The sequence below is a fragment of the Bombus flavifrons genome, chromosome 3 (assembly GCF_040668555.2).
Source record: "Bombus flavifrons isolate JBK064 chromosome 3, iyBomFlav1_principal, whole genome shotgun sequence".
Classification (NCBI taxonomy): Eukaryota; Metazoa; Arthropoda; class Insecta; order Hymenoptera; family Apidae; genus Bombus; species Bombus flavifrons.
In genome coordinates, this window is record NC_138444.1 from 16,853,936 (window position 1) to 16,878,610 (window position 24,675).

At 29.9% G+C, this 24,675-nt stretch overlaps 7 protein-coding genes across 12 annotated transcripts; 5 read left to right on the top strand and 2 right to left on the bottom strand.

Annotated features, from left to right (window-relative positions):
* Nucleotides 1-484: 484 nt before the first annotated feature.
* Nucleotides 485-3,760, top strand: LOC138178531 (uncharacterized). Of its 4 annotated transcripts, XM_069110485.1 has the most exons (3): nt 485-957; nt 1,312-1,905; nt 3,090-3,760. In XM_069110485.1, the coding sequence occupies exons 2-3, from the start codon at nt 1,746-1,748 to the stop codon at nt 3,539-3,541; spliced, it is 612 nt and encodes a 203-aa protein (XP_068966586.1). In that variant the 5' UTR covers nt 485-957; nt 1,312-1,745; the 3' UTR covers nt 3,542-3,760. The 4 variants fall into 4 exon arrangements, 1 of the variants encoding a protein (XP_068966586.1); XR_011172732.1 differs by lacking the exon at nt 485-957 and having other exon boundaries at nt 1,763-2,156; nt 3,090-3,305; XR_011172734.1 differs by lacking the exon at nt 485-957 and having other exon boundaries at nt 1,763-2,045; nt 3,090-3,305.
* Nucleotides 3,761-4,178: 418 nt separating this feature from the next.
* Nucleotides 4,179-7,904, top strand: Eaf (ELL-associated factor). The gene is made up of 6 exons (XM_069109841.1): nt 4,179-4,383; nt 4,490-4,862; nt 5,026-5,257; nt 5,529-5,762; nt 6,766-7,058; nt 7,156-7,904. Exons 2-6 carry the CDS (start codon nt 4,712-4,714, stop codon nt 7,248-7,250), a joined length of 1,005 nt encoding a protein of 334 aa, XP_068965942.1. The 5' UTR covers nt 4,179-4,383; nt 4,490-4,711; the 3' UTR covers nt 7,251-7,904.
* Nucleotides 7,905-7,957: 53 nt separating this feature from the next.
* Nucleotides 7,958-11,426, bottom strand: Chpf (Chondroitin polymerizing factor). The gene is made up of 7 exons (XM_069109824.1): nt 11,056-11,426; nt 10,121-10,953; nt 9,713-10,020; nt 9,049-9,639; nt 8,701-8,976; nt 8,451-8,634; nt 7,958-8,376 (listed from the first exon to the last, which is right to left on the bottom strand). Exons 2-7 carry the CDS (start codon nt 10,785-10,787, stop codon nt 8,066-8,068), a joined length of 2,337 nt encoding a protein of 778 aa, XP_068965925.1. The 5' UTR covers nt 10,788-10,953; nt 11,056-11,426; the 3' UTR covers nt 7,958-8,065.
* Nucleotides 11,427-11,683: 257 nt separating this feature from the next.
* On the top strand, nt 11,684-13,384 carry ECSIT (evolutionarily conserved signaling intermediate in Toll pathway, mitochondrial). Its single transcript, XM_069109152.1, has 2 exons — nt 11,684-12,928; nt 13,001-13,384. The coding sequence occupies exons 1-2, from the start codon at nt 12,058-12,060 to the stop codon at nt 13,288-13,290; spliced, it is 1,161 nt and encodes a 386-aa protein (XP_068965253.1). The 5' UTR covers nt 11,684-12,057; the 3' UTR covers nt 13,291-13,384.
* Nucleotides 13,385-13,392: 8 nt separating this feature from the next.
* Nucleotides 13,393-16,491, top strand: LOC138177879 (alanine--glyoxylate aminotransferase 2, mitochondrial). Of its 2 annotated transcripts, none has more exons than XM_069109151.1 (8): nt 13,393-13,872; nt 14,061-14,149; nt 14,238-14,422; nt 14,511-14,826; nt 14,913-15,116; nt 15,195-15,509; nt 15,628-15,884; nt 15,950-16,491. In XM_069109151.1, the coding sequence occupies exons 1-8, from the start codon at nt 13,803-13,805 to the stop codon at nt 15,960-15,962; spliced, it is 1,449 nt and encodes a 482-aa protein (XP_068965252.1). In that variant the 5' UTR covers nt 13,393-13,802; the 3' UTR covers nt 15,963-16,491. The 2 variants fall into 2 exon arrangements, with proteins under 2 accessions (XP_068965252.1, XP_068965251.1); XM_069109150.1 differs by having other exon boundaries at nt 15,628-15,879.
* On the bottom strand, nt 16,074-19,227 carry LOC138177881 (transmembrane protein 64). Of its 2 annotated transcripts, none has more exons than XM_069109155.1 (4): nt 18,964-19,227; nt 17,826-18,418; nt 17,584-17,745; nt 16,074-17,501 (listed from the first exon to the last, which is right to left on the bottom strand). In XM_069109155.1, exons 2-4 carry the CDS (start codon nt 18,354-18,356, stop codon nt 17,337-17,339), a joined length of 858 nt encoding a protein of 285 aa, XP_068965256.1. In that variant the 5' UTR covers nt 18,357-18,418; nt 18,964-19,227; the 3' UTR covers nt 16,074-17,336. The 2 variants fall into 2 exon arrangements, with proteins under 2 accessions (XP_068965256.1, XP_068965255.1); XM_069109154.1 differs by having other exon boundaries at nt 18,976-19,226.
* A 426-nt stretch (nt 19,228-19,653) lies between these two features.
* Nucleotides 19,654-24,627, top strand: LOC138178370 (VWFA and cache domain-containing protein 1). Its single transcript, XM_069110154.1, has 8 exons — nt 19,654-20,613; nt 20,678-21,043; nt 21,116-21,292; nt 21,364-21,833; nt 21,893-22,094; nt 22,179-22,425; nt 22,495-23,528; nt 23,596-24,627. The coding sequence occupies exons 1-8, from the start codon at nt 20,139-20,141 to the stop codon at nt 24,126-24,128; spliced, it is 3,504 nt and encodes a 1,167-aa protein (XP_068966255.1). The 5' UTR covers nt 19,654-20,138; the 3' UTR covers nt 24,129-24,627.
* Nucleotides 24,628-24,675: the final 48 nt, after the last annotated feature.

Sequence of the window (24,675 nt, forward strand, 5' to 3'; positions counted from 1 at the left end):
TACTACGTATTTACTTTCCGTAAATTTTAGAAATTTGTGTATTCCATAAGATCGATTGCCGAAAAATGTGATTATTTAATTAAACAAAAGTATCACATATGTGAATAGATAGCTTTTATGGGAATAATATACATTTAAGATATTAGAATTTGTGTGTACAATCATTTTGATGTGTAAAACGCGAATAGCAACTTTGTCAATTAATATTTGTCATAAGAGCGATTTTGATCTGACAAATACCTTCGAATCTTCACTCGATAGATGGCAGCACTTACTTAATAATAGCTAGGGATTCATAAATAAAGTATGTACCGTTTAAAGTCAAATATTAACAATTATAATTTATAAATATCATTTTTAATCATTATCGTGTACTTTTACGAGATATATAAGAAATTTATAAGAAATGAAAAAATAAGAAATTTAATAAATTAAGGAAATATATTTGGATGATTTTGTTCACACATACACAAAAATATGTTGCATACGAAATCAACGTTTCTCATTTGGAATGTTAAAAAATAAAAAAATGTGGATCAAATGTATTACATCTTTGCGATTCATAAAAAAAGCCTTATTTGTAAATCATTGGTATAAACAAAAAATTAAAATTTTCAGTAGTATGAAGTTCGCATAAGGTTTAGAGTAGTGTAATCATTTCACGTCGTCCGCGCACGAACGTTTAGCGCGATTACACGGCAAGTTGTCAAGGGTAAAAATACTGCAGTACTGCTGCAAAATTTTTAGTAGAAGTGACAACACGTATCAGTGATGTACTCATTCTTATTAGTCATATTGTCGTTCTGAACGAAGGAAAGACGTTGACCTCTAGCATATCCTTCCTCTTTCTTTTTTTTGCGCAAAAACCTCTTTCCTTACGTTTGCTTAAAAAACTTCTTGATCCAACGCCAACAGTTGCTTGCCAATTCAATCCTTGATACTTCCCTTTATACGCAAGTATAATTATAGCTATTTGCACTGATATTCCTCTAATTATATTTATGATTCTCATTTTTTATTCACGTTATATGTAAAATGTACATAATGTCTTTATATGTCATTTGTAAATTGTTAAAATATACATATATATATAAGCTTAAATGTCATTATACTAATACTTACTTTCATGAGTTACGAGTATGATACCTTTCTTTATCAACCCTCAAGGATAGAGTCATCAATTTTCAATCATATTTCTGCATAGATTTTATATTGAAAATTGAATAGAATATTTGGAAAGACGAATTTCTAATCAATCCAAATTTCTAATTAAATTATTAAATTAAATGTACTGAATCTATTAAATTTCAGATGTATTGTGATAATTAAAATATGTAGCAAAACCATTTGGAGACCCAAACAAGATACCTACATATATGTACACATGTATATTGAGCTATCTAAAGAGAATACGATGTTCGTGCTGCTATCTATGCCGAGGATCGTGTTTTAATAAAGTTGAGCAAATTCAGAAACATAAATATAACTCGCGTAATGTAGAATGTAGATCAATCGTTAAGAGATAAAGTTTGATCATTACAGATCCAAGAATACATAACCTCACTCAAATATCAAACAAATTGTAAAAGAATTAATGTTTACCTTGTCAATAAAGCATAAAGATACTTGTTCGTAACGACGTATTTTAATTGTAATCGCATGGAAGTTTTCGTCAACTTTAACGTATTACGCGATCTTAAATTAATTAAGCCAAAAAGTACAGTGTCTGTGAATAAAAGGTAGCTATGATCTGTCCAAGCAGCATCCTAGCACATTTAGCGAAATTCTTCGTGACAGTTGCTTGCATGAGAACTTTCAGTAATAAGTATGATAAAACAAGCACCTGGTCATTTCATGCCTTTCAAATTCTACTTTCACACTCCATACTGGGATTACTCAGGTTTGGTAAGAATGTATCTTCTAATAATTGCCTATATTTTGCATCTTGATATTTGCCTAGTATATTTTTAAAGCAGTGTTATCTGTACAGGGCCCCCTAAAAGTACGTCTTATATGTTAGTGGGGGTCATGCAGAGGATTAGTTGGTATGAAACTACATAAGGGTATTGTACTTAATTTTTAAGTGTAAAGCTCCAAAAGAAGAAACATTACTCTCAGTTTATCATTTTATCAAAATTTCAACTTTGTTGGAACAGGTGGGAAATAATAACATAATTCAATGCACTTGTTTTTAAGCGAAATGTAAAACATAAAGAGTGATCCCAAAAAATATTATCCTATAATAGATACATAGTATCCTATAACATATCCTTTTAGTTGTCACATAGTGTGCATAAGTATGTATATAGTTGAACATCATGAGAATTAGTATGGTAGATAGATAATAACTTTATTTATGTTTTGCATGCTTATAATTTCTTAATTTTGCTTATTACAGTATTATAAATAGCGTTTTTTCTGCTTTTCTATATTTATTACTTACATAATAATGAAATTCAATTATGTACTATAGCTTTCATCCTGACATTATATAAATTTTTGTAACGATTTAAAGAAATATAAATAATATGGATAAAATTTAAACTTTTTCTCATTTATAACAAACTTCTATTCTCTAATTCAAATAGTGATTATCAATTAGTTTTGCTTTGAAATATACAATATTATCTAAATATTAATTGTTTCATAGAAATTTTATGTAGTAGAAAATGAAATAGATAATGAAATTTTTATTTTTGTTAAGAGCTAAAAGTATCCATTAATTACATTATTTCTCACAAGTTCCAACTGTGCATTTACTTTTATATCTGTAACAAAATTATTGATTATTCATTTATATATCATATTCAAAAATTAAAAATTATTACTTTTCACATCTTTTTTGTCTTTTCCTCTAAACTTCAGGAAACTGATATGAACGTAGGTAAACAGTCAGGAAAATTGACTTTTTCATAATAGTTCTAAGAACATTAGATCTAGAAAAACATTTACAATGTTATGATCTAATGTTTTTTACATTTTCGACGTTTAAAAACAACTAGTTCACGCTATAAAACATAGTGAATAGTAGCATTCATAATATGTATGTGTGGTATAGAGCATATTATCTTTAGCAATATTGTTTCCAGGAGCTCCATTTCTTACATCAGCAACCAGTGTAGCAAAGTATTTAAGGATCTTCTACAATTGGTACTCTATGATCGTTGATGTTATATCAATGGCATTATTCACTGCTGGTATCTTACAAGGATATAGGATTACTGAAAGAGTTTGGCTCACAATATTTTCTTTGAGCATTTTGCCAATATTTTTTCATCTACAACCAAGGCGAAAAGAAAACCAAATACGAAGGCATCAGTTGTTTTTGAATGTAACTATTACTCTCCAATTGCTAATGATTATGTTGGTCGGTTTGAGAAATAGTAATTATAATGTTATTAGCTTAATTATCTCCTATATATTCGAAAGATTTTTTATTGATGAATTTTGTTATTATTATGATATTCCAAGTACTGATTTGACCCAATATTCTCTCTGTTTTGTAGAAATTTTCATGGTTTTCACTTTAAATGAAGTATAAATAATACATTTTATTGAATGTATAATATTACTTTTTGTATTATATATATATATATATTTATATATATATATGTCTGAAAATAAATAAACATTTATATCTACTCCTTTTGGATTCATAAATATTGTGCGATGCGGTAAATTTCCTAGAATTACAAAATATCCCTAAGCGAACGAATGTAGAGCGGAAAATATGGTACTTTGAGGCCGCATTGATGATTGGTTGTAACACGTAAGCAAACAAAAATATATAAAGATAAATAAATAATCATAGAAACAAAAATTAAATTGATATTTGAATTTCGAGTTTCATACAATTTTGCGGATTTATGCTCAAATCAATACTCCCCGAAAATATATATAGGTTCCCCTTGCCTATAGTAGAAGTTTATGATCGTGGTATAGGAATATTGTAAAGTTACTAGTATTAATAAAGTATATGTAAATTTGTAATGTTAATAACAAATTTCATTCCTGAATAAAATATTTTAAAAGATATATGGTTTTCTTAAAATTCTTTAAATTTTATACATTCTCAAAAAATGTTAATAAAATGCCGTTATACACAATGCTTCTCCTTTCTACGTCACATCCGTCAGACATTTTAGTTTGTAGCCTATCTATATTTAATATAGATTCTATGATAATACTTAAATTCCTATAATACAGTGGAAAGTTAATTTTCAGTTGATTCTGTAAATCTTTGCTACAATGCTGTTGTTGAGAATTCAAGTCTTCGAATTTGAGAATTCGAAATCAATGATGTAACGCGTGTTTTAATAACTATTAAATAAATTAATGCAGTAAATGTGGATATTGATGAACGCAGATACTCGGACGAACTAGGTCAGTGAATCGTGTTGTAGTAAGTTGTGGTATTTTCGCTTGATTTTTCTTTACCATATGAATTGTTCGGATTTGTAATGATAATTATTTTGCTTACAAATGACAGAAGGAACGAACGTGCAAGCAAATTAATCGTAACAGGATAAAACGAAGCAAGAGTTTACGCAGCTGTTACCGAACTGAAATGCAAATGCGCGTCTCTGCCATATTTTGGTAGAATAACGAATAAAACGTGCAATAGTTAATCTCAGTCGGGCGTAAATTCAGTGTGCCTTTAGTACTTGTTTTATTCATATTATCGAAAGGGAGATTAATAAAATCGTACCCAATGAAATCAGTCACATCTGTTCCGGAAACAAATTTCCAAGGTATCGGGCGTGACATGGCAGAGCGGCTTGGTCTGGGTCCTGAGATTCGAGAACTCAAACTTGGATCAACTTTTACCAGTAACAGATCAACGGCCTTTCACACTTTGAAATGTTAGTCAGCACATTTTTTTTATTTCTAATCATATCCATAAATATTTTGACTAATTTTCTTTCGTGTTTTTACATACTGCAAGAAATATCGGTGGTTAATAATATTGAAAATATAATTGATTTGTAGCTAATAATAGAAACATTAATGCGTTTTTTTATTCAGATGATTTTAAACCAGCAAGTGTTGATGTTTCCAAGGTGGCAAGAGTCGATGTTGGAACAAACAACATGATGACAGTTACTGTTCCACATTTAGATGGTGCTGGAATTCCACACACCGTTTTCAAGGGCTCTCAGAAACCTTATCACAAAGAATGTGTTTTGATAATAGATAATGTCACAGGTGAAATTACACTAGAAAAATTAACAGCAAATATTCAAGTGAAAAAAACTCGGTATGTAACTTTTTATAAGATATTAGGTCGTCCAAAAAGTTTCTTTCGTTTTATAAGGAAATAATGGCTGCACAACATTTTCCGTTTTATTTTATTTTATCGAATTACATGTGATCCATTTTGTTCTATCAAAATAAAGATCACAATGTTTGACAGATTAGGTTTCATGTTTGTGTAAAGATGCATCGTTGTAAAAGACGTGTTTGTAAAAGAAAGATACTTTTCGGACAAACTAATATATTAGATCATAACGTGTTATATCATCTTTTAGAACAGAACCAAAGTCTCTGATACATTTAGGAGTTTCTGGGGGAAATAGTAGTAATAGACCTATAACTCCAGTAGAAAATAAAAAGAGCCCTACTCATGGTAGGGCAACTGGAAGAACAAAGGTTATAAGTGGAAAGAAAAGGGAACCTAGCATTCAGTTACATCCAAAACAACATAGTCCTCTTAGAGTATCACCATATCACAGCAAAAGTCCGCCTTCTACCTCAATCAATAGGTATAAAATGTTTTTTGATATCTTCAAGTACAAATATAAATATCAACTTTGATGAAAAAAATGAAATTTGTGATGCTTTTTAACACATTGACTGCCACGACACCCGTATTCGGGTGTCAGCAAAGTTTCCGGTGAGGCCGCGTCACCCGTATTCGGGTGGCGTTTATTTGACTACTTGCGAAGGATCGTCGTAGGTATTTGAAAAGATATTCCAGAGGAAATAATAGAACTATTGAATTGTTATAAAAGTAATACGAAAATGGTTTATTAAAACAATTATTTAGAATGTAAAACTTTAAAGCATTCTATACATAACTGAGGTTGATCGGGACAATTTGGACAATAAGTTGTTGTATTCTTCAAATTCTTTTGTGCCTTTGTTCGGTTCATTCAACGTCTTTGTATAACATAGTTTGTATGCACGTCTAATGCTTCCGGAGCCATTCTTCCGAACGGCGATATTATGCTGACTCCGTCAAAGTCAAGGATTTTTTGCATTTTCAGACAACCCTAATAATTTTGCAGCTAATAATTCTCTAAATATTCTAATATTTATATCCTTCTTGTTGCAATTTTGTAAGCCGTCAAAGCGTTTGCAACAGACCCCAGAAGGAAATGAGTGCCAAGTTTCCGGTACCATTTGATTCCTTTTCTAATTGTGGTGGCATAAGAAACCATTTGGTCGGAATAATCTATACCACACTTTCCTTCATTATATTCAACAACAGCTAGTGGTTTTAATGTTGTGGACAAACGAAGCAAGAGATCATTCTTGAGACCACCACTTAAGCGACTTGCATTACTAAAATATCGATGAGAGTACCTAGCAGAGAACGCTTGGTACTGCGGCATGCATGGCCTGAAGGAGATTTCATTGAAAACATGCGTGGCAGTGAATGTGTTAAAGAATGTAAAATAAGTTTTTGAAAGCTTGATTATGTAGTAATGTCACAGTAATATATTCAGTTTTTTTTGTAATCTTACTAAAAACACGGAACTTTAGTTCACCAGTGCAATCTTCAGTGGCACCATCTACTTTAGCCAGCTTACCAATGATTGGTTCTGATAATGATGACTGTCCTTTAACATCATCTGGGACATTCCCAACTATCAATTCTACTGCACCTTCAAGGTTATCATCCACAACTAATACTCAACCCAATATGAAAGCTTCTGTCATTATAGATAATGATGAAGGTGCTCTGAGTGATAGTACTTCGAGTAGTTCAAGTTCAGATAGTTCAGAAGATAGTGACTCAGACACTGAAGATGTTCCAGCTTCGACAGAATTTAATGGTATGCTTTCAATATGACTATTTTTACAATTTTTCTTTTTGAATATAAGCAAATTTCCTTTTCTGATCTATTTTACATTGTACATATTTCTTTTTAGGAGATGTAAATGGTACAACTCCATCTCCTCCACTTCTTATGCCAAATAATCTTCTAAATGATGATTTACAATTATCAGAATCAGAATCTGAGTGATTAAGGGTAATATATGTTCAAATTATAATATATTTATATCGATAAACGCGTTTCTACCGGAATATTTTCCAAGGGCAATAGAAGATGTCCCAAAGGTCTTTTCTGCCAAAAAATTCTCTATTTTTACAACGCTTTATTTGCTGTTATATATTGAAGGATTAAAAAAAAAAATAGAAAAATTCAATTATATTCCATATCACACACAGGGTATGTGTCTAGCGAATCTGACAGCATACTCCACATATTCAGTATGTATTACAATAAGTTATGGTATATATGAAACAAAAACCTTTTGCTTCTTGTGCAGTAAATACATGAAAAGACTGCAATGAATACAAATGGTAACATATGTACGTTTATTTATAGGGTATAGAGATTGTACAATTACTTCTGACCAATATTTAGTGTAATTATATGATCTTTACTTTCTTATATAATTTAAAGGTAGAAATCTTGCCAAAATATTTTATGTAATTTTTAGGAAACTGGCTATTTTTTTCGATTCTATAGTTTTCAATTTGATTATTTGTGTTTTTTTAAATAGTTGTAAATATCTAAATGTCATACATAGCACATCTTATTGATTTTCTCTTACAACCTCTTTATAAATATAAAATTATATGATGCGTTACGAAATACAAAAGAATTAAACGCTTGTATTATTTACGAACTTATTTATTTAAATAAAATATATAAATTTAATAAAGTATTCATTATAATATGAATTTTATTTACATGCATAACATGTAGAACATTTTTATATCCTTTACATCAAACAAAATAGTAGTATTATTTGGTAATACTTCCCTTACAAATTATCTTAGTAAACTATTCTTATAAGTTTCATAGTCTAGTATTAATCTAGCAAGTTGACTACGTCGTCCTAAATGATGATTCTTCGACCGTGTACAGAAATCGTTGATATTATCAGTTGTATCAAAGCAATCAACATTTTTATACCTTACTTTGAGAGCTGGTTCTATTGCGCGTAATATATGTAGGTTACTGAAAGAAACAAACATCTCGTATAAAGAAGTATTGGGAATATTCTGTGAAAGATTTAGCATCGATGAAATATCTCGATCGGAGTGTATTATTGGAATGCTAGCCTCAGTGGTTTTTCTCACTGCAAGAAAATGTAATATATTATATGAAATTAATAATACAAAAATATACATATAAATAGGAAAATATACATACTGGTGTTATAGTCTCTAACATAAAAGGCGATATTATTGAAATTATATTCGTCGTATCTTCCATGATTGCGATTAATATCTGTGTCAACTTGTTTTATATCGTTCATATGAGCTATATCAGGATGGTATTCCATGAAAGGAATTGGACTGAATACTTGGTATTGGTTTATGGTATTCATACGGATCTAAATATTAAATTTTTAATTAATTTGTATATACGAGATTTTTGTTAGTATTAATAATACACATACCCTATTTAAATAATCCAGCCGAAGTTGTATTCCAGTTTCAACGAGAAGTATTAAACTTTCAGGTGAAAATTTTCTTATATATAAATCTGTAATAGCTATGTTCAGCAACTGATTTGTTTCAATGGACGTTACAATATTCGGTAAGCGTACAGAAAGCCAGGTAATTTTTGACTGTTGTTTCTTATATTTATCAGCCAATGATAGTGCATATTGTTTAATCTCATAGTATATATCTGCCTTTCCTTTAGATGCAGAGTCAAAATTATATAAAAGGACCTATATATAAATAAACAAGGTTAAAAATACATAAAAGAGATTTTAAAAAATTAGCTCAAAAGAAATATTAACCATCATAAGGAAGGTTTTGTACTTTTTTTCCATACAGTCTATAGCATAGTGCTCCAAAAAGTTCAGCGCATCCTGTTTCTTTGATGGATTTATGGTTAGTATTATATTTATTCTCGTGTTTTCTGTTACGTACGGAACAGGCAAGATCTCAACTTTTCCAAGCGGTTTGCACACTTCAATCCTCTTCCTCAATATTTTACCAGTATTAACATTGGTAAACTCCAAGTCTAATATGTAATTCATTCCTCGAGATGCATCAAACTTTTGATATCCATTCAATAATTTATTAAATTTGAATGTATATTGATAATCAGCGATTATACTAGAAGCTGTAATATTAATCGTTCGATCTATGTCAAATTTAGCATCGGTTTTTAATTCTTGTACAGTTGAAAAATCAGTATTTAGAAATATGTGAGTTTGATTAAAATATGACCATCGTAAAATATCAAAACGACCAATAGCTTTATTTCCTGGTTGATTACCGATTGGCCATGAAACATTGCGTTCTTGTGGAGGCCCTAAAATTGCCATATTTAAAATCGATTTCCGAATATTGGAAATCTTTTCTTGAATTTCCACGGACTTTGTCTAAAATCATTAAAAATTTGTATAAAATGTAGATTACAACTGAATTAATTTTTAATACATTCAACACACTCACTGCTGCAAAATAAGTGTTCAATTTGTAGGCAAGAAGGTGGTCATATATTGGATATATTACAAGTGAACTTAGAAATTCTTTGTTTCTAACTAATTCCTTCAGATTCATCTCAAATAAAAATGTAGGTTTCAATTTGGTATGCCGAAATTTCTGACCTTGTATGTGATTAGAGCAAGGTGTCGAGGTAGAATGAACAATACATCGTCCAAAATTGACATCATCCGAATCAGAATAAGCATTTTTTACACACCAATCCAAATTGTTCTTTAATTCTTGTATTATTGAATTGCTCAGAAGGATTCCTGAATCTGAAAATTAGAAAAAATTTATTATTAGTGAAATATTAAAGGAAAAAAACTATAACATGTGAATAAATAAACAAACAATATTTAAACATGCTAAGTTTACCCAAGGAACAATAAGTTGGAATGTCTCCAAGAACCCCTACATGAACATTTTGACTTACACTAATCTTGGTAACGAATTTTACTAATTTTTTAACATTGATGTAGCTTACATCTTTGATTAAGAAATAGTAATCATAATTTTCCAAATAATTATCAATTATATATTTCATAGTATGGAATGGCTTCAAAATGCTTCTGGTATCTGTAAATCCAACTATACCAGGAAGAGTAACATTGGGCTTTGTTCCTTCAGGTATAGAAATGAAATATCGTACTTTGTCTACAATGTGTGCAATAGTTTTATTAATTGCTATGTCTCTACTATATAGGTATTGTTGACTTGTTATCACTCCAATGAATAATTTCTCTCTGATTCCAAGTTCTGTAGAATAATATCTTGGACGTACTAATGCTTTAGAAACTTTTTGTGCCTGTTGAGGTTTGCTGTTAATATTTATTTTTGGTTCATATTCGTCCAAGTCATCTTGGTAATTTAAATAATGCATTGAATACTCTGTGTTCCCATTAGAATTATCTACATTAACTGGTATTAACATCATACTGAAACTTAGACCCATGCTAATCCCAATTATTAAATGTATATTTGCCCAACAATGGGTTAAAAATATTTTTAGCACAGGATTCATTTTTTGATAGTGTTTGGTCATATACTATGTACATGCAATGAATATATCAACATTTATTGTACAAAAATCATTTTCTTTTATATTACAGATTTTATGTTATATTCGATCTTATGAGCAATCATCCTTTACATTGGAGCATTAAATATAAAAATATATATTCATTATCTTTAATAACCTGTAAAACAGTCTGCAATTATGCAAAGTTTAATAATTTCCTGTTAGTATATTATTCATCAGCCACATCGTTAATTTATTGCAAAAATACTGTGTGTATGTGTTTTTAATTTACCTATTATATTTATTAAATAAGATTGACAGAGTACAGGTTTATCATTCATTAAAAATATTCTAATACTTATGTAGTAATTTTTAAATATCACTGGTTTTAATTCGTTTGTTCCTTAATGGTAAATGACATATAATGTGATATGACAATAATTTGAAATTTGAAACATTTATCCTCCATTATATTAAATACCACACATATAATTATTTCTCTATTACATTTGCAACAGTGGTTCTCAACAAATTTTGCAATCAATTTCTTCTATAAGAATGTTAAACTAGAGAGGAAATTTCTTCTCTGGTCAAACTATGGTTAAAAGATTTCACTAGAGTATGGATAGATAATAGCAAAGAGAAAACGGGAGTGCTTACAATTATAGTCCGGTGTTCTCGGGCTAGTACTGCCCCCAGTGGCTAAGTGCTGAAGGTGTACTTCACCTTCACTTTATATATACATATACATATCACATATACAAGACCTACTTAATTCCATCATAAACATTTATGGTGGAACTAAATAGGTTCTTATATATGCTAGTGTGGGAACGAACTGGGCACATTGTAAACTTTGCAGGTTCTTGTATATGCTAGAGTGGAACACCTTCAGTATTTGGCCGTTGGGGGCAGCACTAGTCCGTACACACCCGGAACTATAAGCTCCCATTCTCTCTCTGATAATAAATACCAGTTAGTGGTGGCTATATATCAATATGCCAAATCTTTGATCAATAAGCACTGATTCTTTTTTATTCAATAGATATGTATTATTGAAAAATATTGTAGTAAAATTGTACTATTATTAAATACTGACTGATAAATCAGTACTAAAATTTGTAAAAGTAAATTTATGTAGAATGTTATTTATATATTTGCATATCTGTCTTACAAAATTTATTAATTCTCAAGAGGAAGTTATACAGAAAAATCATTGACAACGTTTATTTATATTTAATTGTATATTTATGATTTGTACCTAATTAAAAATTATAAAATTTTCTCTAATAGTATGAATATGTTAATGAGAAGCATAATCATCTCATTAAATAAATCACAAATAATTAAAAAACATGCAAGTGTACAACTGACAATCGTTAACAATATTCATAATAATAAAATTTTATATAATAAAGATAATCCCGATAGTGACATTACACCTTATCGTTTTAATGTGCAAATAAAAGAAAAAAAAACTTTTTTGGAAATTATACGTATATATAAAAGGGATGACCATGCTAGAAAAGCACAATTACAATTCATAACAACTGCTTTAAAATATATGGATGAATTTGGTGTAAATAAAGACTTAGAAACTTACAAGGCATTATTTGATATATTTCCAAAAGGAAGATACATACCAGAAAATAAATTTCAACATATGATGTATCATTATCCAAAACATCAAGATACAGCTCTATTAATACTTAACAAAATGGAATGTAATTTTGTAATACCTGATTATGAAATGCAAAAAATGATTAAAGATACTTTTGGTAAAAATGGTTTTGTTATGAAAAAATGTTGTAGCATGTTTTATTGGTTACCAAAATTTTCTCAACTAAACCCTTGGCCACTACCAACGCCTATACCAACAGATGCAAAAGTACTTGCCCAATTTGCATTAGCAAAAATATCGGGCGTAGATGTACAAGCTAATGCTACTGTATATAGTACAAAGGATGTACCTGATGCAATTGACAATACATGGATTGTATCTACCATGAGTGAATCACAACAAAAACTTCTTGCTGTACAACCAACTGATAAATCATTAACTGTTGAAGGTCCTTTTGCAGTTTGGGTTGATAAATATTATATAGATTATTTTGTATTAAAAGGAGAGACAATAAAAAGGGAGATCATTTATGAAGATTATGATGGTAAAAGAAAATAAAGAATCTCGTATATTTCATATTAAATAATAAAAGTATTAATTGTTGTTTCATTTTCAGATATAACTAAAGTGAAAATTCCATTTTGGGAAAAGCATAACTTTAAAATACCAGTTACTATTCATGAACAGGAAGATGGTGTATATTATGCAATGTGTGCTACAGGTACATCTTCTAAAGATTCCCTATTATCATGGATAAGATGCTTACAAAAAACAAATCCGATTTTAGAAAAAGTACCAGTAACATTTAAATTAAAATCAATTACAAATGAACAATTATACATCAAAAATGATAAAAAACCTGATGTAAAACAAATATCTGAGAATGTGGATGCAACAGAAAAATAGTTTATTAGTTTGTGTAAATAAATTCCAACTGTAAATAAACATGTTTGTACAATAACAACTATATAATTTTTAATATAAGTTTTCTTCAAAATGTATAAGTAATACGAATTCAATTTTAATTGAAAGTAATATTTCAGCACGGTTATCCATTACAAATATGTATTCACAATGGAACACTCTCGCCTATCAATATTCTTAAAATATTTTGACCTTCTTCATACACACAGAACTGAACGTGCCTCATACATACTTTATACACGAATGTTTATATGAAAATAAATTTGCTTAACTTTTAAATTCATGCATACATAATCGAGTAACATTCGTAATAATCGTAGTGAGTGTTCGATTTTCAAACAGTTCAAACATACAACAGGAAACTCGTGCAAATAAAGATAAATATTTTTAATACAATTTAATAAAGATAGAAATTAAATTATATTGTTAATTTCCTCCAAAAGTATAAAATAGTACTCATACCCTGATAATTAGAAAATAAAGTTTGTAGCAATATGTTAATATATAAGTGTGTTCAAGTCACCACAACTTCTGCTAATTTATCATCTTTTATAAACTTAAAATGTAAGTATCTTTTTATTTATTAAATTTCAATTAATTTATTAAATACTGAATTATTTTATTACCGAAGAAACCTTTCATTATATTCAAATGTGCTATACGAGTTTAAATTTTCACGATGCAGTAATTGCTTTTCAACCGACGAATTTTTTAAATCACAAAAGATGAGTAACATATCATTATTATCTTAGGGTTCACTATACAAACCAAAAATTTCGTCACTACGGTGACAGATGTTTCAAAAATGCCTGATTGCGAATACGTACCTTTTACCTACAAGGTGAGATCTTTTGTTTGCATGTCGAAATTATTTTTTCCATAATACAAATACATAAAAATGTCTACTATTACATTTGCTTACGAAACAGATTACGGATTATAAAGAAATTAAAAAGGCATACGAATCGATCATATCTCCTTCTTTGAAGCAATTTTACAAAGAACCATTATTAATACACGAAGGTCGAGGGCAATGGTTGTGGGACCATCGTGGAAAACGATATTTGGATATGTTCGGCGGGGTTGCTACTGTGTCTGTTGGTCACTCTCATCCGTAAGAACAGCATAAAATAGAAACTAATAAAAAATGCAATAAAAAAAGATTCATAAATATAAGAAATTAAGTGATGCATATTTTCCAGAAAAATAACAGCTGCTATATCTGAACAAGCGTCTAAATTGAACCACGTATCTTCCGTTTATATGCATACCCATTTATATGAATATGTAACCAAGTTAACAACTAAATTTTCAAACAAATTGAGAGTAGTATATCTAACAAATAGCGGATCGGAAGCAAATGAATTGGCGTTCTTAATGGCTAGGATTTACACGCGCAACCAGAATATCGTATCACTAAAAAATGGATATCATGGTGCAACTTATGGAACCTCAGCATCTACAGCCATGAGTACATGGAAATTTCCATTCGTTGCACAACCACCTGGCTATTTACATGTATACATATACAAATTCCTTCCGAGATTATTATTGGAACTTTGATTTGAATGCCTGAACAGGTAATCAATGTGTAACCATTTCAGGCGGTATATCCAGATGTATACAAAGGTAATTGGGGTGGATCAAAATGTAGAGATTCACCTGTACAAGTGATAGGAAGGGAATGTGATTGTGGAGATGAAGAATGTGTAGCTTCTGAAAAATATTTTCAGAAATTCGATGAATCATTTCGCTTTAGTTTGGCAAGTACGCACAGCGTCGCAGCGTTTGTAGCTGAAAGTATACAAGTATTCTGTCCTTCATTCTTAATTTTTCTATTTATAATTATTAGCAATTACTAATTGCAAAGGTTGTGCAACTTTTAGGGAATAGGAGGTGCAGTTCAATATCCCAAATATTTCCTTCAGAAAATATATAATTATATCCATGAAAAGGGTGGTCTTTGTATAGCAGATGAAGTTCAGACTGGTTTCGGTAGGACGGGAGAACATTTTTGGGGTTTTGAGAACCACGATGTGGAACCGGATATAGTAACTTTAGCAAAGGGAATAGGAAACGGATTTCCTCTTGGAGCTGTAGTGACAAGTAGTGAGATTTCCGAAAGTTTGAATTCAGCATTGCATTTTAACACGTTCGGAGGAAATCCACTTGCGTGCATCGTAGGATCAACGGTATTAGATGTAAGTATATTTCACTCTATATATTTTTTTACATGTTTCCAAAATTACTTTATAATTTTTTTAATTATTACAATTATTAATTAATTATAATATATAACGATGAATTAAAATAATTTAGATTATAAAAGAAGAAGATCTTCAACAAAATGCATATACAGTCGGGACACATTTGATCGATCGCTTGAGTACTTTGTTATTAGAATTTCCCAATATCGTTGGTGATGTTAGAGGAAAGGGATTAATGATTGGAATTGAATTAATTTCGAACTTCGAAACGAAAAAGCCGTTACAAACGGAATACGTGCTCGAGATTTTCGAGAATATCAAAAATATGGGTGTTCTTGTTGGTAAAGGAGGGTTACATGCAAATGTAAGGTAACTGATGATTAAATATTTATAAAATTTAATAGATGAATATTTATGATGTTCAATGTACATAGGTGCTTCGAATAAAGCCACCTTTATGTGTAACGAAAATGGATGCAGATTTTACTTTTGCAGTTATTAAGAAAACATTGGAAATACACCAAGAAAAATATAAGCAGATTAAAGGATAAACGAATGTAATACGTGAATTCAGGTCCTTTTATTTGATATAATTATGTATGTTACATTTGTACAATATATGTAGTTCTTTCATTTTATTCATGCAAATTGATTGTGTTTAAGTTTATTCTGTACATGGTCATTTACGATAAGCATGAACAGTGAAAACTAATAATTATATACAAATATTTGTTTCCTTCATCTGTCCTTTAATGAAGTACACTCGGGTACCTATCTAACGCGTTCGAGTATCTACCTATCGTGAACATTCGCAAACGCTGTGCGGCTGATAGATATCTGAATTAAAACTATAGTATGTATTAAAAGCAGATGTTTAAATTCAGTTTGGAAAGAATCGTAATTTTCATCCATACATATAATAAAAGGACGACAGAAATTGTAATCAACATCTTTATCTGCAGCTTCAATTATTAAACAGTCAGTCTTCGAAAAATAAAATGCGCATCAAATTTACTTGATAATTCGTCATATAGCATTTAAATGTTATTTGAATGTTCCCTGTTATTTTCATGCAAAATGCAGTTTTCTATATATTATATGTAAATTACGGAAATTAAATACTTAAAATCACATATACGAGTACGTAAAGCAACTTTTATGAATTAAATAAGTTATTGCTTTTGATCTTAATACTTCGAAATCTCCATGTTTCATATACTTGTTTAATTGTACATTTTTCTTCTATAATCGTTTCTTTCTAATCAGTTTTTCAATATGTTCTTTCATGTAAAATTCAAATTAATACATGTTTTGGAAGACTTTTTGTATTATGTAAAAATACTACCCAAAGTAAATGCAAAGCTGCCAACATTACATAAAAATTATTGTATATTAACAAATGTAAATGCATTCAAATTTTCTAAATATGTGAAGACAACAATATATGGGGATTTCAAATATGTAAAAAATAAGATTTGGCACAAAATCTGTTTGTTTGAGAGAAAAAAAAAAATAAATAGAAAAATGTAATATCAACATGATACTCTATTTGCCCTTGTTATTGTCTAAAAATGCTCACTAAAGTATATTTAATAAAGCAATTATTCATTATACTGTTGCTTGTATCACAAAATATTCAGTACTTTCAGAGTAATATTATGTGGGAAAGATGCATGTATAACTCTGTTATTAATAAATAATAAATTGAATTTCTCCAATCTACTAAACATTCTTTCATTAACTAGTCTATAACAAAATGAATAAAATAGCGTTAAATATGAAATATGTAGGCACCTAATTAAAAAATAAAATTTCCAATTTTTAAGCAATCAGATTTGTTAGAACGATTTTAGAATCTGGTAATGTATCAAGAAGGTAATGAGAGGTTTCAGCCATTGAGGCAAGATCAGCTTCTAATAATGCCAGTTGAAGTTCCCTACGTGCTTTTTGTACAACATATACCATCAGTGAAATACCTATTAGAATCTGAAAGTAAAATGGAAAAATTATTTGCACTTTCAATATCATAAAAAAATGAATTTTAATTTTTTTTATACTAAGAATATACTTGGAAACAGAAAACAATGTAACCAGTTGCTGCTGTTGATCTATCTTCAAGGACATCTTGCATAGATCTTAAACTACTGCCCAGGTAAATATTGATGATTTGAGCAGGTAGTAAACCTAATGCACTAGCTATATGGTACCGAATACCACCCATATTGCTTACCTAAATATTTGTGTATATTGTTAACAGTTTTTAATACGCTTTTTATCTATATTGTTAAATATTAATCAGAAAGTACATACCGCAAAAATGGTATTTTGTAGACCGAAAGGAATGGGAGTTAGTCTTGCAAATAACACAACCTTGAAAGCTTGTGGTCCAGATATAACTCTGAGAATAGCTCTTGCAGTATCATTTTGTAAAAGAGCTCCAATAGGTAATTTAGATGACAATGCACTAAGGGTAACATGTGCTATAGCTATTCCTAAATTGGCAGACAAAACTACCATGACAATGCCTCTTAATATGCCAAATAAATAACCACTAGCAATGATAAGGAATAAATAACCGATTACAATAGGGAATGAGACCACTGTGAACAATGCAATGAATATTACAGTAACAATCCATATGTTCTGATGTTCAATCCAATAAAGCAACACTTTAATATAGTCTCTGCAGATAAAAACAATTGCACCCAAAAGTGCCAGCGTGGCAATTGTGACTACAATGTAGCACACTGAATTTGAGTGGATACAGTTACACTGTATCGAAGTAGAGTTCTTAGATGGACGAACACCAGTTTCTACATCTTCTATATTAATTATATCCATGTCCAATATGTCTATTCCTCATTATGAATAAGGAAAAAATCATTCAATTCTTTTGCTATGACCTGTTTGAAAAATGTCAAATGATATTTTAGGTACATATAATACATTTGCTTCTTATCAGTTTAATATTAAGTAATCAGTAATATTCAGTAATATATCAGTAAAATATATATTATATTAAAGGATAATGTATTTGATGGTATTAGAAAGAAACATATCAATTCATTTTCCTTAAATATACGTATTGTTATGTATGTTATATATAAATCATTTATGCAATAATTTTTTTATAAATTTTATGATACTTAAATATGTACTTCAACTAATTTATACATTTATAAAACACAAATGTTTGATTATAATGTTGCGATCATTATAGTACCATGATTATAAATAAGACTACAGAGAACTATTCAATTTTGTATTTATTAAATATTTTTATATTGTTTACATAAAAACTAATTTCCTCAGAAGCACGCATAATACGGGAAAGAAACTTTCCGGTACAACAGAAATAACTCTACATTATTGTCTTAAATTACTGTAATCATAAATTCGTAGAAAAGCATGCAAATAAAAAATAACACGTAATAATATTTATTTTTACCTCATCACCTACCATAATAAACAATTTCGTAAATCGCAATTTTCTATACTTTTCCTATTATCATCGGATATTAGCAATATTATGTTTTATTTTCGATTTTTCTTTCATCCGTTATCATTCTTATCGAAAAATATAATAGTTTTGTGATAAAAAGATAAATAACATAAACTCGTAGAGCATAATAATTGAAATCCGTTTATGATTTTCGTTTACGTCAAGCACTCTGTTGGTGTGAAAGCAGGAACATTTCATTTTCCAATACCACGCAGATTTATCAAAATAATTCCCATAACAATTCTATTATCTAATATTTAAACTAACAAAATTCTAAATATCATACTTAAAAACATATTTTTAATAAAAATATTTTTCAGGATCTAGATGTGGTATCTATAAAATTATAGTTATATTTGAAGAAAATTTATATTAAAACTTGAAATGTTAAAACTTTGATTATTAACTATTAACGGATATTATTTAAATCATAATTTTTATTCAAATTTGATAACTCTGTTTTCGATATATTATTCAAACCTTTTATTGTGCAAAATTTCAACTTTTTTCTTAATTACATATTATATCATACTATATAAATTAATACATTATATGATACATTAATTTAAATTGTAATACAAAATACACATATAATAAGTATTTTTGTTATATACATTTTGTATTGTAAATATATATGATTTATATTATATAGTGCATTTTCTCGAAAATTACTCGTGGTTCACGGTTTTATATACGAAGAAAACGAAGAAGTAAAAACAAAGAAAATCATAAAGTAGAACATTGAAGAAAAAATTAATCCCGGGCTTCTAAAACCACAAGATATATTCATATAACACTAAGGACAGATCGGTTAGATTTCATTTAGAAAGTGATAGGGCTAAGAAAGTAATATTTCCAGTTGCGCACTTGTCAACCTTGTTTGCGGTGACCGCGTCGTTATGGCGGCATAACGAATTTTTGCAGGTTACAAGCTAACAGGTGTAAGCTGAAAAACAGGATGGTCGTTCATACGTTCATTTGCTCGAATTAATTATTGTTGATTGAATACTGTGGTTACTAATATCAATCCACAATTTTAAGTAAATTCCAAGTTATCGATGTCACCGACACACAGTGCATTCTAGTTTTCTATGTGATATCGAATTTTGTAACTTGACAGAATGATTGTCAAAAGGATATTACAGCTAGGATTTCTAGTAACAGTGCTTGTAAACGTGCATAGTTCAGCCGATGAAAGTACGAACGTAAATGCAAAATGTCAATTTGGAAAGACCCTGCGGAAGCAAGTAAACGCGGAACCGCTTAATGGAACCTGTTTACGAGATATTGTAGTTCGACTGTCGAACGAGTTTCGGTCTATCACTGATGCCGAACTCGGTTTGAAGCCGTTCCAAAGAATGCTCGGTGAAATGGAGTTCATGAATGTCTCGAATAGCTTGAATATGAGACTGAGCTTATTAGTGGATAAATTAAACAACAAACTATTATCCTATGCAAAGCTTGTGAAGCAGAGCTATAATATTATAGAACCTATTTTGGCAAAGAACGAAAATCAGTTTGATTATTTTGAATCTATGAATGGACTAGAATTGTTATCAAATGGATTGGCTGATTTTTGTTCACAAATTGCACAAAGTATGTAAAATAAGTTCATTTAAAACTTGTAAATTCCGATCTAATGTGATTTTATGTATTTTAGAATTGGCACTTCATCTAAAAAATCAAGAATGGAAAAACTTACATTTGTTGCCTTTTATGTATCCGGTCACCATGTGTGGTCCATCTAGTGCAGGACATAATATTGGGCCTCTTTTGTTGTCTCAGTATTGTCCAAAAAAAAATGTGCTGTTATTGCTTGAGCATGCTGTGTTTATGTCTGAAGGAGATCTTACTCTAGCTCAAATAACTGCAGAGACAATAATTGACATGTTATCTCACACAGATTATGTTAATGTTATTGGCCTCTCTACTAATACTTCCATTCATTGCAAAGATGGTTTATTAAAAGCTACAGATGTTAATAAGTTTCAATTAACACGTTATATTCATAGTTTAACAAGAATAGGTACAATTATCTTTTTATCTGTCATATTTCCTATTTATCATTATTTATAGAAATTTTTTGTCCCAATTTTAGAAACAAATGACACAATTGAATTTGATTTTAATAAGTTATTACAGAATGTAAAGGGTGAAGTAGTGTTTATACATTTGACTAATACACTTAAGCCCACTTCACACATAAAAAAGATAAGAAACATGATTTCTGCAGAGAAAGTAAGTGGCTATATAAGAACAATATTAATTCTTTCAGGTGAGTTTAATTATGTAATTACGTGCATGAGTTGTTTGTAATATATTATTAACGTAATTGTTCTTTTACAGATCAAGAATCACATTCAAACACTAAGGATTACAATGATAGCATTCTAACTCTTCCAACACAAAATATACTCGGTTTTGAAGTATCAAAGCTGTTTTCTGATCTAAAATGTTCTGAGGAACATAAGAAAGATTATTATTTATCTGATCCATACTTTGATTTATATAGTAAAACAATGACATTGTCTATTGGGCACATTACAAATAAAGCATTAATATCTTTAGATATCAAATTACGAAATTTCCTTGATGATATAACATATTTTAATGCTGGTATGCATGCATATGCTATACTGTTTGATAATAAGGGTATAGTTTGGATTCACAAAGATTTCCCACGAATGGAAACGATGCTAGATCAACCCCTCAAAGTTAATTTACATCACATAGAAAATATTAGTTCTGAAACTGTAAGAACAATGATAGAAGAATACGAGGGTGTTATAAACGTGAAAACACAATTAGGGAGAAAGGTACATCGGCATATATAAATATAAATAAAACTCATATTGATTTAGTTTTTACATTTCAGAAGTGGTATCGGTGGAAGCATTTGACGTACATGGATTTAATAGTATGCTTAGTATCGGCAACTAATGAAAGCGTATTACCTGTCGCAAAATTAGTACCGACATTATCAATGAATATTTTGCATCATCGTCTTGATCTTTTAATGCATAGTATCGCCGATAAAAGCATTCTATGTACTTATCACAACAAGCTTTTGTCCTTGTGTAAGTTAATGAATTTTAATAATTTGAAGAAATAAAAAACTTATCTAGCATTTGTATGGATGAATATATGTATTTATGATTTAGCAACAGGAGTGGTGTATCTTTCTCCATGGTGTTTCCAGTCTCCAATAGAACAACTTAAATTATTAGAAACTGGAACCGTTGTAACAATGCAGAGTTACATGGCATATCTAAAGGACTTAACAGGATTACTAGCTAATCCTGGTTTATATCAATCTGTCAGACCAGATGTAGCTATGTTGACTCAAATGTTGGGATACTTTAAAGGCAGGCATATAGAAAGCGCATTAAATAAATTTATAATAAGAAGGTACATTTTATACTATTATATGGAACGAGATTTTAAAAGAATTAGAATTTTTATTTAATTTTGTTATAGATATATCGTTGGAGTCGTAAGTGGCGTATTAGAGATATATCCAGGAATTATGCCTGATTCTGGTTTTGATCCGAAGAGAAGAATGTGGTATGGAAAAGCACTGGAGCATTCTGGAAAATTAGTTTTCACACCTCCATATTTGGGTGTTGGTAGTTCTGGATATGTTGTTACTCTAAGTCACACGGTTCATCGTAATTCGGAATCAACTACAAAGGATGATGCTATTGCAGTTGTATCTATGGATGTAGCATTAGGCTTTATTTCAAGACTTCTGAAAGAAATGTTCCCATTTTGTAATAATTCGACGGTGAAATGTTTCCTAATGGATGATAAAGGATATTTAGTCTCACATCCAGCATTATTAGAACCAACTGGTAAAATCGAGCAGCAACATTTGACTCACAAGGAATTATTGGTTGCAAATGACATATTAAATCACGAGCTTTTCGTTAAAAAAAAAGCTTGTGCAAATTACTTAGATGGTACTGTACAAAGGTATTACCAGTTTAATACTTCACTCGATGAGGTTCTTACAAACATAGTTCACGGCGAACATTGCGTCAAATATCAAGTAGCAGCTGTACCAGGAACTAATGTATTTTTAGGAGTAGTTAATGTGACTTGTAATTTATTAAGAGCATTTTGCCCATGCAGTACTATGGATCACTCATGTTTAAACTGCAAAAGAATGGAACAAACCGAATGCGAATGTCCTTGTGAATGCGCATTATATTACTCTAATTGTGCAGAATATACTATAAATGAAATGAACCTCGAATCCTGTCCGGTACCATACGAACAAGGAGGGAATTCGCAAATGTCCTGGATACAATCTACGAATTTGAAAACGTGTCCGTCCATTGACTGTAAGATATTCAAAGGAGAAAATGAGTGTCTCGGAATCGTAGGTTGCCAATGGTGCCATATAGACAATGATGGAGAAACGCCATTGCAAGCACCATTTTGTAGCGATATGTCCGTATGTTTTAGAGGTATTCTTGGACTTTTTATGCCACTTAGTGATGGCACGTTCAGTAAGTACTGTATTTTTAATATATAATTTTACATATTTTTTCTCTTACAAAATATAATTCCTTTCAGATTCTCAGTCAACAGAAGAAATTGCAGTACGCGACTGGCCATCAGTTGGGCCTGTAGCTGGTGGAATACTAGCATTTCTTTTGATACTAGGGATATTGTTATTTTGTTATAGACTTCGATCTGTTCAGTCTGGTGTAGAACATCAGTGTTTACATATACATACATCACCCGATATGCTGCGTATGACGCATTTAGAGGGTGATGCAGAACCTATGGAGTTAGAGCAAACAAAAAACAATTTAGATTCTCTGATAAGGGATGGCATAGCTCCCATTTCGCCATATAAGGTTTCCACAAATTATAGAAAACCACCCGGTGGTGATAGTGATCATGGATATAGTACAATGACACCTCACGACGATTCTGAACAACAAACATTTGCTGAACCGCTATTAGTAGTTGGTAGTAATACTGAACCCGATCTGAAAAGACAGTCCACTTGTCTTCCCTCTCCAACAACAAATTTAGGGTCCCCTTATCATGTTTTAGCGCCAGTCACGGTTCATTGTAATATGGAAGCAAATTTTTGTTAACATCTATAACAAACAATAACCTGGAAATTTTTATTCAGGTATTGTTCCTTAAAAACAGTAAAACTTCGTTTGATTGAAATCAATGTTATAAAACATAATGTAAAAATCACATCTCAACCCTTATATCTTCAACTGACAAATGCAAGCGAGCATTCTACTCCAAAGGAGTAATAAGGGCTAATTTTGAAAAGAGTATGATTTTTTATAAGTTCTTTTTATAAATATTAAGATTATACAAGTTATATAGTGATATATAGACGTGCATGTCTATTAGTATTATTTTAAATTAGCAATAATATTTCATTCAGATAAATCATACTTAATTCATTAATGAAATTGGATATGATTATTGACTGTTATCACAACTAGCAATGATATTGTTTTTTTTTTTTCGTTTCTATAGTTAAGAATAATGCAGCGAATGTAAATGTGTTCGAATATTACTTAAAATAATCATATATTTTTTATATAAATCGGAAACGAACTATGTAACTGAGGTGTCTTGATCTATCAAAATTGATACATATAACAAATATATGTATATCTT

Excerpts from the sequence above, each read along its gene's own strand:
- LOC138178531 (XM_069110485.1), top strand. The coding sequence starts at position 1,746 with ATGATCTGTCCAAGCAGCATCCTAGCACATTTAGCGAAATTCTTCGTG. Across the intron at positions 1,906-3,089 it reads ACTGGGATTACTCAGGTTTG|GAGCTCCATTTCTTACATCA; the intron begins GTAAGAATGTAT and ends TATTGTTTCCAG.
- Eaf (XM_069109841.1), top strand. The coding sequence starts at position 4,712 with ATGAAATCAGTCACATCTGTTCCGGAAACAAATTTCCAAGGTATCGGG. Across the intron at positions 5,258-5,528 it reads ATTCAAGTGAAAAAAACTCG|AACAGAACCAAAGTCTCTGA; the intron begins GTATGTAACTTT and ends ATCATCTTTTAG. Across the intron at positions 7,059-7,155 it reads AGCTTCGACAGAATTTAATG|GAGATGTAAATGGTACAACT; the intron begins GTATGCTTTCAA and ends ATTTCTTTTTAG.
- Chpf (XM_069109824.1), bottom strand. The coding sequence starts at position 10,787 with ATGACCAAACACTATCAAAAAATGAATCCTGTGCTAAAAATATTTTTA. Across the intron at positions 9,640-9,712 it reads TGAACACTTATTTTGCAGCA|ACAAAGTCCGTGGAAATTCA; the intron begins GTGAGTGTGTTG and ends TAATGATTTTAG. Across the intron at positions 8,977-9,048 it reads ACAAAACCTTCCTTATGATG|GTCCTTTTATATAATTTTGA; the intron begins GTTAATATTTCT and ends ATTTATATATAG.
- ECSIT (XM_069109152.1), top strand. The coding sequence starts at position 12,058 with ATGAATATGTTAATGAGAAGCATAATCATCTCATTAAATAAATCACAA. Across the intron at positions 12,929-13,000 it reads CATTTATGAAGATTATGATG|ATATAACTAAAGTGAAAATT; the intron begins GTAAAAGAAAAT and ends TTTCATTTTCAG.
- LOC138177879 (XM_069109150.1), top strand. The coding sequence starts at position 13,803 with ATGTTAATATATAAGTGTGTTCAAGTCACCACAACTTCTGCTAATTTA. Across the intron at positions 14,423-14,510 it reads TCTGTTGGTCACTCTCATCC|AAAAATAACAGCTGCTATAT; the intron begins GTAAGAACAGCA and ends CATATTTTCCAG. Across the intron at positions 15,117-15,194 it reads TTGTAGCTGAAAGTATACAA|GGAATAGGAGGTGCAGTTCA; the intron begins GTATTCTGTCCT and ends TGCAACTTTTAG.
- LOC138177881 (XM_069109155.1), bottom strand. The coding sequence starts at position 18,356 with ATGGATATAATTAATATAGAAGATGTAGAAACTGGTGTTCGTCCATCT. Across the intron at positions 17,746-17,825 it reads TACAAAATACCATTTTTGCG|GTAAGCAATATGGGTGGTAT; the intron begins GTATGTACTTTC and ends ACAAATATTTAG. Across the intron at positions 17,502-17,583 it reads ACATTGTTTTCTGTTTCCAA|ATTCTAATAGGTATTTCACT; the intron begins GTATATTCTTAG and ends TTTTACTTTCAG.
- LOC138178370 (XM_069110154.1), top strand. The coding sequence starts at position 20,139 with ATGATTGTCAAAAGGATATTACAGCTAGGATTTCTAGTAACAGTGCTT. Across the intron at positions 20,614-20,677 it reads TTGTTCACAAATTGCACAAA|AATTGGCACTTCATCTAAAA; the intron begins GTATGTAAAATA and ends TATGTATTTTAG. Across the intron at positions 23,529-23,595 it reads ACTTAGTGATGGCACGTTCA|ATTCTCAGTCAACAGAAGAA; the intron begins GTAAGTACTGTA and ends AATTCCTTTCAG.